Source organism: Engraulis encrasicolus, chromosome 19 (assembly GCF_034702125.1).
Source record: "Engraulis encrasicolus isolate BLACKSEA-1 chromosome 19, IST_EnEncr_1.0, whole genome shotgun sequence".
NCBI classification, from domain to species: Eukaryota; Metazoa; Chordata; class Actinopteri; order Clupeiformes; family Engraulidae; genus Engraulis; species Engraulis encrasicolus.
In genome coordinates, this window is record NC_085875.1 from 19044243 (window position 1) to 19061147 (window position 16905).

The 16905-nt window shown below is 43.5% G+C and overlaps 1 protein-coding gene across 3 annotated transcripts in view; it reads left to right on the forward strand.

Annotated features, from left to right (window-relative positions):
• The window catches only part of sptb (spectrin, beta, erythrocytic), a 67310-nt gene that overhangs the window by 13057 nt on the left and 37348 nt on the right, over positions 1-16905 (forward strand). For all 3 annotated transcript variants that reach the window (XM_063183754.1, XM_063183755.1, XM_063183753.1), the window contains 7 exons: positions 9225-9376; positions 10123-10296; positions 13300-13397; positions 14134-14214; positions 14584-14699; positions 15400-15512; positions 15811-15998. In XM_063183754.1, the coding sequence (XP_063039824.1) occupies positions 9225-9376; positions 10123-10296; positions 13300-13397; positions 14134-14214; positions 14584-14699; positions 15400-15512; positions 15811-15998 (922 nt within the window). The remainder of the gene's footprint in view (positions 1-9224; positions 9377-10122; positions 10297-13299; positions 13398-14133; positions 14215-14583; positions 14700-15399; positions 15513-15810; positions 15999-16905) is intronic.

Here is a 16905-nt window from a genome sequence, read left to right on the forward strand (position 1 = left end):
CAAAGCTATCATGGGATATAGACAAACAGATGGACGAGACTCCATGCTGGAGGGCAGGGTTCAACAACAGCTTCAATGCACAGTGGAGGGATGCAAAGAAAATGGGGTCAAGAGGGAGATGGATAGGGGTAGGAGAGGGCAGCATGAACTGAGGGATAGATACGGATGGAGGGAGCGGGGAGGAGAGAGGGACAAGAGAAGGGGTCTGGTCTGAGGGGCAGAGAGAACTAAAGAAAGTAAAGCCTCCTCTGGCATACGTGGAGTCCCTAAACTACTTTGTATGTTGGGAAAGAGACAGATGGATGATGAGGTCCCCATGCCTGAAGCCAGGTCCACAGTCCCCGACAGCTGGAGAATACAGGATCAAGAGAACAGGGGGGCAGGTGACGGGGATGGAGGGGGGGCACTGAAGAAAGTGATGTCCCATCCGGGCTACTACGTGGAGTCCCACAGAGCCACTTAGTAAATATTACAGAGTTAGTTCAATACTTAGTGAGTCAAAAGAGGGCAGGGACGATGAAGGGAGGTTAGGGTGAAATGAAGAGCTTTTGAAAGTTATTAGAGGAGACAGAGAGAGATATAGAGACAGACAGATGGAGAGGAGAAAAGGAAAAGAGAAAAGTTTGAGAGGCACAGCTGTGTTACTGTCTCTTGGGGAATATTGATGGATGACACAGGGAAACAGGGAGACAGATTGACTCTCATATTGAACTCGAAGCTTGGCTTATAATGATGCACACAGCGCGCCCGTCAATGTATGCATGTGTGCGTGTGTGTGTGTGTGTGTGTGTGTGTGTGTGTGTGTATACAAAAGTGCGTGCCTGTACAGTATGTGCGCACTCATTCACACAAGCTTTCTTTTGCGCTCTAATTTGTGTGTTTTTGTGTGGACGTTTGGGGATAGTGAGTTTATGTTCGTCAAACATGCCATAGTTCCTTTGTGGTTCCCCTATAAGCTTAAAGCTTCCCATCTTATCTTGTGTACTTGTTTATTTATATACAGTATTTCTCCTGAAAGCAGTGGCTGTGCCCCAATTGTTCGTTCGAGGCTCTTATGAATAATGAATGGCACAAACTGGAAAAGGTTTGTGTCGTGAGGTTTTTTTTTCTTTCCTTCTTTTGAGTGCCATTGAGAGGAACTCATGCAAGTCAGGTTTCTTGTTTTTATTTCTTTATTTTTTCAGCCCATTTCATCACTTATTGATGAGTGATTGGACTTGATGATATTAATGGTACAACTTTATTCTGTCATGTATTTTCTTCTTCTTTTGTTTGTCACGATTCTGAAGCAAAAAAAAAAAATGCCACGAGACAAATAAGTTCTGGTTCTCTTGAGATTTGCTCTAAAATCTAGTTCAGAGTGCAAGATGAGGATAAGCAAAACTCCTGAAGTAGCAGTACTGGTAATAATTATAATAATAATATTTTGTTTTGGACTGCTTTTCTAAACATGCCAAGGGCACTTCACAAAGCTAATAAACAACAGTAAAACATATTGAAACGCAAGTTAAACACTATAAAATGGATGTAAAATCAGTGTAAATTAGAGTGTGATCATAGGGACAGACGAGAGTCTGTTTTTTTAGCATAGTTGGACTATAGTCTCATTAAGCCATGTGTCTTCAACAGAGTTAAGTCTGCAGTGTTGATTCCAGATGATAGTGCTGTTATACACTCTGTAATAGTTGAATTAACACTGCAGAGTGTACAGTTGTGAAGTAAATGTGTCCTCAGGGTGTCCATTCCTCAGAGAACTGCCTCCACAGCGCACCAAACAGCCTCCCTAGAATTGTCCCCTGTCAGGCGAACCAGCAGAGTACCCTACTACATACCTCAGCTAGTGTTAATTTACCCACAGAAGTAGGTTAGCCTCCAGGCTACAAAGTTTTCAGACTCATTACTGCTCTTGTTTTACTCACTAAGTCTGTCACTGTGCATCGGTGTGTCACCAAGAGGGTTTGGTAGGCCTATACAAGTCAGGGTGGCCTTTGGGCCTTTATATGTCAGGATGGCCTTTTGGTTGCGGAGAAGACTGGGAGAGAAAGTGGGTGAAAATGTGTGTGTGTGTGTGTGTGTGTGTGTGTGTGTGTGTGTGTGTGTGTGTGTGTGTGTGTGTGTGTGTGTGTGTGTGTGTGTGTGTGTGTGTGTGTGCCATTTGTTTAGTGGTGAAGCAGAAAAGGCGTCTGGGAGACAGTGCATGCGCGCATGTACAGTATGTGGGTGTGTGCACATCCAGGCCTGTGCGATTGCATCCCTGTTTATGTGTGCATCTTGTAGTCTGCGTGCCTGTGCGTATTCATGTGTACTGTATCTTTGAAGCCTCCCAGCGATGTTTAAGACATAGGCCCCATGGGCCACTGTCACGGCCATAGTCAGCTGATACAGTAAGAATGCTGACATTTCAGCTCCCCTTTAAAAAGTATGTCCTTTTAACCCCCTGAGACACCACCACCATACATCTGGTATAGCTAGAATGGCAATTACCAAATTCCTATGTGTTGAAGACAGTGAAAAATGGCTGCAATGTTGCATTGAGGCTGAATACTTAGAAAAGTGCCTTTATAATTTCATAGGATTGTAGAGAGATGGGAGAGAGCGAGGGGGATTGATTGGAAGGTGACCTCGGACCAGAATTGAACTAGGGTGCCCGGTGTAAGAGTACTGTATAGCCGTTTGAGCCTCGACCAAGGCCCTCTTGGCTTAATTGGTACCGGTAGTTATGTTTTTAAAGGGTGATAGTGAATGTCACTTTTCGTTGTGTACAAACTACCCTAGTGCTCCCATTTAATCACGTCTGTTCAGTTCAGCTCAGTTCACAGTTTTTTTGTGTATTCACAGATGTCAGCTGTCCTGAAACCCAATGACAGGCATGAAAAAAAGAAAATGTCTATCTGTATGACATCAGGGCTGTGTTTGTTTACTGTTTTTGTTTATGTCCATTTTGCAATGCGAGGGTCAGATGTCTCTTCAGCTTGTCCATAAATGCTGTTGCCTTCAGGGTCAGTGTTGGCTGGCTGCCACCGCATCTATTAGATGCCTCTGGTCTGGTCCCTCAGCCCCTATTAAGTAGCCAAGGCCAACACCAACAACACATTGAACCGGATGTAAGAAAAACAACATCATTTTTAATTCGACGTTAAGGCGACTTTATTTAAACAGCACATTGAATCGGATGTAAGATAAACATCATTTTCAAATCAACGTTAAGGCGACATTGAAAAAGTAGAGGGCTGGAGGGCTGCGGCGTTCAAGTGGTAAAACTGGTGGTGGTTAGAAGGTGCTCTTTGGCCAAGACGTAGAAAATATCAAAAAAAGGCAGGACGCCAAGGCACTCTTCTTAGATAAAACCGCTTTATTATAAAGGCTAGTTCATGTTTGAACTTAAATAATTAAAAATACTGCCACTGCCAACATGTTTCGGCCGCTACAGGGCCTTCATCAGGGCACAAGGTGAATCAAGCAGTGTGAAGGCGACATTATTTTCTTTTAAAAAAACATGGCAGAATGGCTGCATCCTGTAGGTCTACTGTAGTGTATTTATTTTCTATTTAGTCCTTATTATTCCAGCGCAACATCTCTCCGTGTCATTGGCTGCTCTAATCTTAAACACTGACAGCTTTTCTAGTCCTTGGCCCTGTTATGTTATTTCAGGCCCAGTTCTCTATCTTGAACGTTGAAAAGAGAAGTGGAATGAGTAGTACACTTCAGTTTACATCATAATTAAGGCCCCAATCGCAAAAAAAAAGTTTTCCTTTAAGTGAAGTGTCTTTGAACGTCAGCACACACACTTGTAAAAAGACATATATCCATGTTACTATAGATCTTACTGTATACTGTGTGTGTTCAATATGTATGACGTGACATGTGTATGGCAGTTTATTCACAGCATGTAAATAGTTAAAGTAATGTTTTGAGCCATGGGGAGTGACATATTGTAGTCACCTTTAGTTAAGTGCAGCAGTGTAGAAAAGTTGCAAGCCATCCATCCATCAGTGCTGCCACTGAGTTCGGGCCTATCTGTGCCATGTGAATGGGTAATGGGCATCTCAGACAGCGGGTCATGTTTAGTCATGTAACAACTTGCCCGTGCTTTAGCCCAGCAGGTTCCAGGGCTCCAGTCGTCCCTTGGCCAGACATGTGACAAGAGAGTGAGCTGGTTATAATTTATTTCAGCCTTAGCTGTTCTGGTGATGTACCTCCCATGTCTCTCTCTCTCTCTCTCTCTCTCTCTCTCTCTCTCTCTCTCTCTCTCTCTCTCTCGCTCTCTCTCTCTCTCTCTCTCTCTCTCTCTCTCCTATCCATATCCCCACCCCTTCCCCCCTCTCTCTTCTCCATTTTTCTGTCCCCATTGTGCCTACTGTTTTACTCTTATACTCTTATGCTTGTGCTTTCTTTCAAAGTTTTCCTTACCTTTCCTTACCTCCCAAACATTGTCTCTCTACCTTATCTCATTCTCTTTACAACATAATCTGATATTTTTGCACCCATTGTTTAGTATAGGCCACCTGCTATGGCTAAGTGCACTAAGTCCACCATCAGGCAGGCAGCCTAGATCAGTAACTAGACACTGGATGTATGGACCAGTTAGGAGAGAGAGAGAGAGAGAGAGAGAGAGAGAGAGAGAGAGAGAGAGAGAGATAGAAGAGAGAGAAGAGAGAGAAGAGAGAGAGAGGAGAGAGATAGAGAGAGAGAGGAGAGAGATAGAAAGAGAGAGAAGGGAAAAGAAAAGAGAACAAGTGGAAGTGAACAGTCCCAGTGCTGTTACAGGGAAAATCCATCAACATAAATAATTGAGCAGGTCTGTCGGCGGAGTGGAAGGCACATGGAATGGGGATCAGTGCTGGAAAGGCATGAGAAACACTGAGAGAGTTTAGTAGCGACCGGCGATGGTATACGCGGTGTGTGTGTGTGTGTGTGTGTGTGTGTGTGTGTGTGTGTGTGTGTGTGTGTGTGTGTGTGTGTGTGTGTGTGTGTGTGTGTGTGTGTGTGTGTGTGTGTGTGTGTGTGTGTGTGTGTGTGTGTCCATGTGTTTTGTACTGTGTATATATTCCCTGGGGATCATTCTTTTGTCATGGTTAGGACATGGCAGTTGAGAGCAGCAAGAACTATGGGAGTAACATTTCAAGTTCAGCTGCTTAGTTATTATTGTATGTGTATGTGTGTGTTGTTACACAGACAAGTGCAATGCCATAGACAGTGCAAGGTCGTGCAGGATAATCCTCTCTTGAAGCCAAGCACGTCTCTTGACAATGCAAAACAAAACAACAGAAAGGCAAAAAGAAAACACGCATTCAGCTACAAATTTCCAAAATCCAAATGAGGCGATATAGCACCACACATCTAGCCATAAAACAGCGCAAAGGCTTTGTGAGTTTCTTCTCTGAAAACACCATTGAAACTGCCTGGTGAGCCTTTTCATCGTTCCCTCTTTGGAACGTTCTAAAGTTGTGTCTGTGAGATGTGATGTGGGCCATTGACAAAAAGCAGTCGTGATTTCACAAGAAAGAAAAATATAACTGACGATAACGCAGGCCTGAGGAACGACAAAAGAAAACATGGCTGCTTGTGCTATCACCAACCAGATGAACAACTATCTTCCTCATTTCCGTGCAGTGCATACACTACGTTTGTGCCAACCCAACAGGGAACGCTTAATGTTGTTACACAACCATGAACTAGGTCATGAGACTGTAAATTAGCAATGAATTAAATATATATCTGTGGTGAAATATAATCTGTTGTCAGACCAGCTATGTTTAACCCCTTTGCGGCGAGCCTATGTTATAACCTTAGTGTCACCAAAATTGTAAGGACCAAGGCTTAATCTTACTTACCAGCAATGTTGTTATGACGTAGTTGAGTATTTTCAGCAATGAGTGAACGGGCCCGCCGGCTGGCCCCTCTGCACAAAGAGACGTAACTGGTCTTCTGTACCTCATTAAGTTCTTTAGCTCCATAATTTGGATGAAGGAAGGCCCTCTCCATACGTATATGTAGTTGATGTTCAAGCACATAAGATATCTAATCATATGAAAATAAATTAGGGTTTTTTTGCCTTTATTTAACAGGTCAGCTGGAGATGGTGACAGGAAGCGAGTGGTAGGGAGAGACAGGGGGGATCAGCAAAAGACCCAGGCCAGAATCGAACCTGGGTCGCTGGCGTAGCAACCCAGTGCCCTGACGTTTGGCCAAGGCAGGGCCAGCATATGAAATATTTGTATCCTGTATACAAATGTGCATATAAGTTCTTGCGTACCGTATGAGTACTGTATGCTGTGATTGGGGCAGCTGTGGTCTAATGGTTAAGGATTGGAATCGAAAGGTTGCCGCTTTGAATCCCATATCATCCATGACTGAAGTGCCCTTGAGCAAAGCACCCTTCCTTACTCCAGGGACTGTAACCTATACCCTGTACCTAACTGTAAGTTGCTTTGGATAAAAGCTTCAGCTTAGCGTAATGGAATGTAATAACACATTATCTCAGTAAAGGTCTGATGGTGTGTTTTAGCCTGAATACCTTTTTTGTGGTTTGTCCTTCACATCCGTGTCATCTTCTAACATTTAGTCTGACATCATTTGACACCCTTTGACTTTGATCATGATTTTTTCATTTGTGCGGTATTCGCCATGGCTTTAAGCGGTGTTTGCGTGCTCTTGTTGTTGAGTTCCATGTTTGGAGGAGGAGAATAAAGCATGACTTATTCAGGAACCTTGACTTCCTTTTAGTGACATGCACAGTGATAAAAAATGCAGCGTTAATTCAACACTTAGAGAGTTGATTAAACACCTTCATGGGTCCCGGAGTACTCTCTCTGTGCTGAATCAACACTGCATGTTTTATTGTGAAACCAAGCAAAGGATACGTCTGAGAAGTGCAGGGATGCGAACGCTTGACTGTGGAGCCCAAGGCGCAGTGTTTTTCGGGTGGAGAGGGATGTTACACAAGTTTACGAGGGGAGAATAGAGACAGTGACTTCAGAAGCTCATCCCATTGTCACTTGCAACTCTTTGAAATGTGCCGTCCTCTTTATTCTCTCTCTCTCTCTCTCTCTCTCTCTCTCTCTCTCTCTCTCTCTCTCTCTCTCTCTCTCTCTCTCTCTCTCTCTCTTTCTTCCCATTTCTCCATGTTCATCAACTTCCCACCCCCTACCCTTTGCTCCCCTTTTTCAAACACTTCCCCCTCTCTCTTTCTTGTTCTCCTTTGCTGTCGTCCTTGTCCCCCTTATGACGCCTCAATCATTTATCTTGAAAGTCTTTCTGCATGCAGTGTTTTGTCCTCATATTTTGGTAGGGCATAAAAGGGGGATAAACACATAACACAGCCAGGCATTAGACTGTGACGTCAAGGAGAAAGCACAAAGAAAGTAACACACAACACGTGCAGCTCACATACTGTAATTTCTTGTCTGACACACTCCCGAGTTTAAAAACGTTGCCCAGATAAGTGCCAAAGTAAGCACTTTAAAAATGGAACTAGTGCAACTGTATTTATTTATACACCCGTGCACAACAACACACTCACACAGTGAACGAAAGAGTCCAGTCACTAACAGTGCACGAGTAAGGTCTGTCACTCTGTAGACAAGGACCTGGTATGTTTAATATTTGTACACATCGTGGTGTCTGTTCTTTTACACATCTGCATGCATTCACAGGCAGTCAGGCACGCACGCACACACGCAAGCACGCACGCAGGAATACACACTCAAACACATTTTATAGACAGGCCGTCCAAGTAACAGATGTGGACATGGAGCTAATGCACCATGCAACGATATTTTTACACACACTCACACACATGCATGCGTGTGCGCACGCACACACATGCACACACGCACACAAACACACACACACTCACACTCACACACACATACTCTCTCTCTCTCTCTAAACAAAGCAGAGGCAGATGGCAGGCCGCTGTATTGATCCTGACAGGGCTGCCTGCGCTGGGCTGGTCTGGTAGTGAGACGCTGGAAGACAGGGCCAGGGAGTCTGGCCAGCAGAAGAGGAGTCACCTTTATATAGCTGCGCTCCCTCTGTCTCGACTCATCTCTCTCTCTCTCTCTCTCTGTCTCTCTCTCTCTCTCTCTCTCTCTCTCTCTCTCTCTCTCTCTCTCTCTCTCTCTCTCCCTCTCCCTCTCCCTCTCTCTCTCTGGCCTCATCTGTCTCCATGCAGAATGAGAGGAGGAGAGCTGTAGTGTAGTGTTGTGTAGTGCACGTTTGGCTATGGTCCATCTTCTACTCGGCACAAAAAACAACTACAAAACAACAGCTAAAGAGCTCTTGTTCAAAATGCCACTACAAAGTGTCAATTTTCAAAAGTTATTTGCTTCTATTGTGCTTCTCAGTTACCTAATGCCAGTAAAAAATACGCTGATTTGTTGTTGTAAGTGAGAGGTCATTAACCCTGCTCCCATTGTATCTACCTTGAAATCTACCTTTCACAGGTGAAGCATAAATGCACATTTATTTTGTGCAGTGTGCACTTGTGTGTTGTGGATTGCTGTGTCACAATCCCAATGGGTGTTGGAGTTTCCCAGGTGGGTTTTTTCGAAATGAAATTAAAAAATGCATTTTAATGGCTTTTAGGCCTCTTCAATTGTAGTGTACACTGGAACTTTCTTTACTTTTAGATCCTGTCTTGGTTGAGTACCATAGTTCTTGTCAGCTGAGCAGTAGCTTTGCCAGAGCCCCTTACGGACTGGACCTGAGTGCTGTATATTTCTATGGACATGAAATAGTCATGAAAGAGAGAGGGCCGGGTAATGGCATGCTGCAGTGTTGTTATGGCATGGTTTTTTTTCTTTGCACTGCGGTAGGTACTGTATACATACGATACAGCCATCTACCCCGACCTAAAGGAAGTCTCGGTAAACACTTTGGATGTAACATACTTCCCATTTTTGCCATTCACATTGGCATTTTTGGAAATGAATGTGTATGCATGAGCTCTCTCTCTCTCTCTCTCTCTCTCTCTCTCTCTCTCTCTCTCTCTCTCTCTCTCTCTCTCTCTCTCTCTCTCTCACTTTTTTCTCTCTTTGGCTATGAAACGTCTATCTATGGGTGTGTTTCGTTCATATGCTCTCGTGATATTCCTCATCCTAACGGTTGAAGAGTTAGGATAAAGTGTGATGCGATCAGACCAGGAGTTTCAAAGGTTAATGTGACTGTGTTCACGCTTCTGAAGTTGTTGTTGTTTTGTTCTGGTGTGTGTTTGTACTTAGATGAGCGAGAGGCGGTGCAGAAGAAGACCTTCACCAAGTGGGTAAACTCCATCTTGGCCAGGGTGTCCTGCCGAATCTCAGATCTTTATCTGGACCTCAGGGATGGACGCATGCTCATCAAACTGCTGGAGGTCCTCTCGGGAGAACGCCTGGTGAGTTACAGCAGTCAGAGATTGTGTGTGTGTGTGTGTGTGTGTGTGTGTGTGTGTGTGTGTGTGTGTGTGTGTGTGTGTGTGTGTGTGTGTGTGTGTGTGTGTGTGTGTGTGTGTGTGTGTGTGTGTGTGTGTGTGTGTGTGTGTGTGTGTGTGTGTGTGTGTGTGAGAGAGAGAGAGAGAATCTGCGTATTTAGTTGTGTTTAAAGTAAGCAATTTGCCTGATGTGTTTGCTAGTTTCTTTTCACTTTGTGGACACTTCTCTGACCTCGCAGCATTAGGATTTGTTCGCTCTGCATTAGGATTGTACTTTTTAAATGTAATCAATTGCTGCTGTGTGGTTGTGACATATGTAACGTGCTGACCACAAATAGACAAATGGTCATGGATTCGCCTTTGTTCTCTGATTGGCATTATTATTATACTTCCTAGTTTTTGAACAGTCAGAAACTGTGCCGATACCTGAAATTTAGCTGTGGCACTAGCTGGCAAGAGCAAGGTGAATCATAATCATAGTGGTTAATCTATTAATACATGGCCAGTTACAACTTTGCTGTTGTCAGAGTGGCTATGACTTAATTGTAATGTATTACCAAAGACTGTGTGTAAGGTCACAGTAGTCTCTCTCTCTCTCTCTCTCTCCTCTTTCTCTCTCTCTCTCTCTCTCTCTCTCTCTCTCTCTCTCTCTCTCTCTAAAACCACTTTCTCTAACCACACTCTCTGTCTGTTGTTTTTTTTTTCCTCAGCCCAAGCCCACTAAGGGCCGTATGCGTATCCACTGCCTGGAGAATGTGGATAAGGCGCTGCAGTTCCTCCGAGAGCAGCGTGTGCACCTGGAGAACATGGGCTCCCACGACATCGTCGACGGCAACCACCGCCTCATCCTGGGCCTCATCTGGACCATCATCCTCCGCTTCCAGGTACGTAGTGGGTCTAACCTAACCAGGCCGTGCCCTCCTAGTTACGCAACAGCTTCAGCACCTAGTCAGGCCAGGAGCAATACAAATATCGTTTCTGAGCTCCTGAAAAGTTGGGAACTCCTCCCATTTCGCCGGGATGCAAACAACCAGTAGCAAACCAAGGGAGCCGTTTGGGAAATGTTAATTGCTATGCCCTTGGTCAGACTAAGTCTCAAAGAGATTTGAAAGTCGGTGATAATCAGGCTAGGTCTAACCCTAATCATAACTCTGATACTCCACTTCCAGGTCAGTAGTGGGTCTAACCCTAATCATAACCCTGATACTCCAGATCCCGATACGTAGTAGGTCTAACCCACCTTTCATCCTTTGGTCCTGTTGCCATATACACTGTAAAACTTTGCAAGCCTGTTAAATGTAAAAAGGTAAGTTGCACTGCTGCCTTAAGTTTGTAAGTTAATTCAACTCTAGTACATTTACAAATTTAAGGCAGTAGAGCAACTTACTTTTTTACATTTAACTGGCTATTATGTTTTACAGTGTAATACAGAAAGGGCATCATGAAATGTGTTAAATGTAACACCAAGTTTTAGCTGGAAGTCTCCACTATTTGTTTATTCCCACGTGTACTGTACAACGCCATGTACCAACCTGTCATGTGACAGATGAGATTTGGGGGTGGGTTTGGTCTGTGCTCAATTTCCTATTTCACACACACACACACACACACACACACACACACACACACACACACACACACACACACACACACACACACACACACACACACACACACACACACACACACACACACACACACACACACACACACACACACTGTGCTATGCTAGTACTGATCCTAATGTATTATGCAAATATGTAACCATGTTTCAGGGCAGTGTACTGTATGTCTCTTATTGCCAGTAGCATTTAACACTGGACTGTTATAGCAGTTGTGGAGCTATAATAAGTCCTCAGTGGTGTACTGTAGTATATCGGTGTGGCACACTAGTAAAAGTGAGTATGTAATTCCAGAAGCTATATATTAGTAGTTGCATTAACGGGACATATACGATATATATTAACGCTCTGGTGTTAGACTGATGTCGTTAGTTGATTTTCCATACAATGCTGTACAATATAGTATTTGCACATGATTTAGGAACCTATATCTTTGATAGAATATGGTTTCAAGACAGCTATAGTACCTTTCGTGTACAGGATTTTGTTAATAAAATGTTTCCAAATATTTTAAAACAATGCAGATACAGTATTTATTTGTGACTTTCTGAAGCGCCACATTCGTTTAAGAGAAAGAAACGATGCATTTTAACTCAGCCTCAGTTTGTATGCAAATTTACTTGACAGCATCTGAAGCAGCTGAACTGTACCTGTACCCACAGTATGTGCAAGTGATTTCGTCTAAAATCTTTATCGCTGCTGTGATAGATGACAGGATTATGTCTTGTTTGTGTCGTATCACACGTGTGCCGTGATGGGACGCGTGGCGTTTTTCTCTTGTGCCGTGCCTGTCTGAAGTTTACGCCTTTTATGTTGCCTTCGCTGGTGGTTTGTGGGTACCGGCGAATATCTATTTTTAATCTCTTGATTTGACAGCGTCTTTGGTATTTTTAGATTTTGCTAGTTCAAACAATATGGTCGCTTGCATTATTCAGTTCTTCCAAATAGGAGAGGCACGGGAAGGCAGTTGACTGTTCTGTTTTTTTCCCCCTTCCGCCTCTCTTCCTGTTTCTTGTCCAGCAAGTCAGGAACAAACTGCAGACGAAACGAAAGAAAGAAAGAAAGAAAAAAAAAACAGACGATAAAGTAAAGAGAGAAAATTCCAGAGAAAAGGAGCAGCGGTCCTAAATATAGCTTTCTCTCAATATCTCCATCTCTCCCCCCCAGAGATGATTTGCCTCTGTGTGGATCAAGATGCTCCAGTTAACGGGGTGGATACATGGGAAATGAGCAGCCTTGCAATAATTAGCTTGCGTATTAATTGGCTAAATTGTTTTTGCCGAGATGAGACACTAATGACTCAGCTAGTGTTCTGAATCCGAACCCTTTCCAACAGGAGCCAGAAACAGCCACTGTTCCGTATGATGGAACCGTCCTGTATTATGTTGTTTACTTTATGAGGAGTTTATGCTACACTGTTAGACAGCTCTAACAGTTGTCGAATCACTTTTTTTCATCTGTTTTATGGCGCTTTGCATCGCAGGCATTTTCACTTCCCCTCACCAGCGCCTTGTGATTTATGATTCAAAATGCACAGTGATTCAGTTCCGAAGATTGTGTTGTGCAGATCCAATGGCAAGGAGCAAGGCAAAAAATTAGTCCAAAATCCAGTCTGTTCAAAAAGCATTGCATACTAAAAGAAAACATAACTTCCTTGGCAGAGGTAACAATGAACATTGAACAAGAAAAGAAAACCTCTCACACTACAAAACACCGGATATTGTCGCGCTGTACTACAGTTCACTTAGCAATGGGACTACTATAGTAAATGAACACCAATAGATTGTATTACATCCAGTTCAGCAAGGCGTTCTCTGGGAAAGGTCCTCTGATCCTATGACATTGAGACACCGTCTGACAGTATGTTTGTCTGCCACTCCCACAGGCTTCAGACCTGAGGAGTATGCTAAGAAGCTGGTTCAGGAGTAAACCAAGTTAAGTTAAGAGGTAAATCATCTAATAGAAGAGCCTGGAGTCCTCATTTTCTTAAGTAAATGAGAACTCTAGGCTCTTCTATTAGATGATTTACCTCTTAACTTAACCTAGTTGACCCCTGAACCAGCTTCTTAGTATAGTCCCCTGTTATCTGTGCTCCTCCAACACCTTAATCACTTGACTCATGTCTTCTTTTGGATATAATCGTCTGCTAAGTACACGATAATGTAATGTGTGGTGATGATGGTTAGTGATGCAGCATAGCAAAGCGTTTTCATCTGTCTCCTCGATCTTTGTTTATGCCTTGTTGTTGTTGGCGTCTGCCCACAGATCCAGGACATCATTTTGGAGACGGGGCCGGCCGACCAGAAGGAGACGTACTCGGCCAAGGACGCGCTGCTGCTCTGGTGCCAGATGAAGACGGCAGGGTATGGACGCTGACACACTGACCAGCCCACCGACACCCACCCACTGGCCACCGATCAATGACCACTGATCAGCTAACACACACACACATGCACGCAGAGACACAAACACATGCAGGCACACAAACACATAAACACAACCACAGCTGCACGCATGCACGCACGCACGCACGCACGCACGCACGCACGCACGCACGCACACACACACACACACACACACACACACACACACACACACACACACACACACACACACACACACACACACCTGTGAGTGCTCACCTTGCAGAAGCATGCCATGGATAAACAGACGGCCACACACACAGAGGCAGACACACATGTGCACACACACACAACCACAGCCAAGCACACACCTCACTCAGGCATAAACACACACACACACACACACACACACACACACACACACACACACACACACACACACACACACACACACACACACACACACACACACACACACACACACACACACACACACACACACACACGTGCACAGCCCACACGCTGTTACACACACCCACCCTCCCTGAGTCTGACCTTCCTGAGAGTCATGTGGATCAGTTTCAGTGTAGGATGCTGTGGCAAACAGACACACTAATGGCATCACAGAGTCATGCATTTGCTAACTGAAATGATAATATAAGCGTTTGTGTCACGGTAATAACGATGTAATGACATTGTTTAACCAGACTCATAAAGATTCTGTTTCATCGTCTAGGTACCCGAATGTGAACATCACCAACTTCACAACCAGCTGGAAGGACGGTCTGGCGTTCAACGCGCTCATTCACAAGCATAGGTAAGCATCACAAGGAGAAAATACTTACCACGATACAGAGAGACGACCTGGTCTGCATAGTACCCCCGCTCTGTCTCTGTCACTTTTCTGATTTTGCTCTGTTTCACAGACCGCAATCATATGATACCTTTACTATCATGTTCAGTTATTTTGTTGTGTTTGTTGATCCACTACACAACCTAGACTCTCTCTCTCTCTCTCTCTCTCTCTCTCTCTCTCTCTCTCTCTCTCTCTCTCTCTCTCTCTCTCTCTCTCTCTCTCTCTCTCTCTCTCGCTCTCTCTATCTCTCTCTCTCTCTCTCTCTCTCTCTCTCTCTCTCTCTCCTCTCATCCTCATGGTCTGACCCTCCTCTGTGTCCTTGTGCCACAGGCCAGATCTGGTGGACTATGTGAAGCTGCAGAAGTCCAACCCCACACACAACCTGCAGAACGCCTTCAATGTGGCCGAGTCAAAGCTGGGCGTGACCAAACTCCTGGACCCCGAAGGCAAGTCACCTGTCTCTTTGCTTGTCTTACCTTTACCATCACCTGTTACCTGTTTATTTATCATCAGAGACACTTGTCTTAATTCATCAATAGCCACTTGTCTTAATCTGTTCAGCTTTATAGGGATCGTTATTGATATCCAATGAAAAAGTTTATGATATGAGTTCTCAATGCAGTGCAATTTAACACAATATTTTTCACAATTTGTAAATGTAAATGTTGGGTATGTATATAAATTAATGTAATGTGAGCTTATTTATTCATCTGTTGTGTAAAAAATAAGAATACGCCTTGTCATAATGTTGCTGTTATCTGTATCCCAATAACCAAGCTGTAGATGTAAGATGTAAGATGTAAAGATGTCTTACTTACGAGTCTGTGTAATGTTGTGGTGGTGTTTTACTATGATATTAAAGATGTTTCATTGAATAGAAAGGTGTTCCACTGGTGTAAGAGAGTTCTTTTGCTTGCAGATTAACTCGTTTAGACATAGCTTTGTAAATGTGCTGTTGAATGGCAACAACCAAGTCGTAATGTATTACTTAAGTCTTAAGACCTTGTTTTATGTCATAGTAGTGTGATACTATGATAACTTACTTTTCGATGACTGTTACAGCATGTCACTGGAGGTACAGTGTGAATTATGGGCCTAGAGTGGAAATGTAACATGGTGTTAACATGGGACTTCTGTCTCCTGCAGATGTGTTCACAGAGAATCCGGATGAGAAGTCCATCATCACGTATGTCGTGGCCTTCTACCACTATTTCTCCAAAATGAAGGCCCTGGCTGTGGAAGGCAAGAGAGTTGGAAAGGTGAGGGTTCGACAGAAAGATGACTGTCCTCTCAGTTTTACCATAGAGTGACATCATTTTCACACTAATTAAGTAAAACAAATATAGTATGAAAATGGTGTTCCTTTGAGCATCACATTCATTTATTAAATGATTAAATAAAAAATATTGTGATTGAAATTCCAATGCCAGATGTTCACTTAGATATCCTGCAACAAATCATTTAACCATCTAATGACTTACCAAGATGATTCAGTAAACGTTCCATTTTGCAGCTTTAAAGATTAGCAAGATGATGAATTGTCTGCCCCTACTCTAGGTCCTGGATAATGCTATTGAAACCGAGAAGATGATTGAGAAGTATGACACCCTTGCCTCAGACCTCCTCATCTGGATCGAGCAGACCATTGTTGTCCTCAACAACCGCAAGCTGGCCAACTCCCTCAGCGGAGTGCAACAGCAGCTACAAGCTTTCAACTCCTACCGTACCGTGGAGAAACCCCCCAAGTAAGAGCACTTAAAGTACCTTCAGAGAAGAACATTGCAACTTCATTCCTATGCTTTTTGTCAATATTTTCTCAGCTATTAGAGGGAACTCCCTGGAATAAGAGAGTAGAGAGAGCTTGTCAGAATAAGAGAGCGCTTGTCAAATACATTCAAGTTTAACAGAGAAACACCTGAGAGATCTTAGTTTCTGAGAACTTTCAGGATTATTTATCCATCATTTCTAAAGCATGGTGTATGTTATTGTCAAACTTTCTCAAACTCGGGTTGTAGAGTTATTTGCCTTAGCCCTGCTCCAATACCGGTAACTTGTTCCAATTCAAACCGTTTAAAACTGAACATGTCGGTTAAGCAAGTTTTAGCTCAGTCCTGATGAGAAAACAGGATGGATGATTCTGTCTTGGTAACATTTGGTCTTGAAGCTCTGATATCATTGGTCAAAAGTGTAAAGAACACCACAGGGTATTTCAGAAAAATACTGCACATAACCTTCATAGTTTGGAAATATCTAAGCTTCTAAGCATAATTAAGGAAATATTTGTTATTTAAAATGCTTGTGTTCATGTCTGTACAGGAAGACCCGTTCATCATGTTGCATGTTGACAGTACACAGTTTGAAGTGCGCTGTGCAGACAGTATTACAGTAGCGCAGCACTGTTCTAAATTTGAGCAGAGATTCCAATCATGTGTGTTAACAGTAACAAGAGTCGCTTCAGGAATCCTGTGGGCATGCCGAAACCAACATCAGGTTTCACTGTATAGAGTGCATTGGGTTTTGAATAAGATGCGATTTTATAAATAAAACGGGCCACCACAGTCTCCGAGTGACATTCCCCGAAATATTGTTCAGTCTACTGAGCATCACAGCCAGTTAGTCGTGAATCTTTTAGGCTTTCTCCCCCAGAAAAGT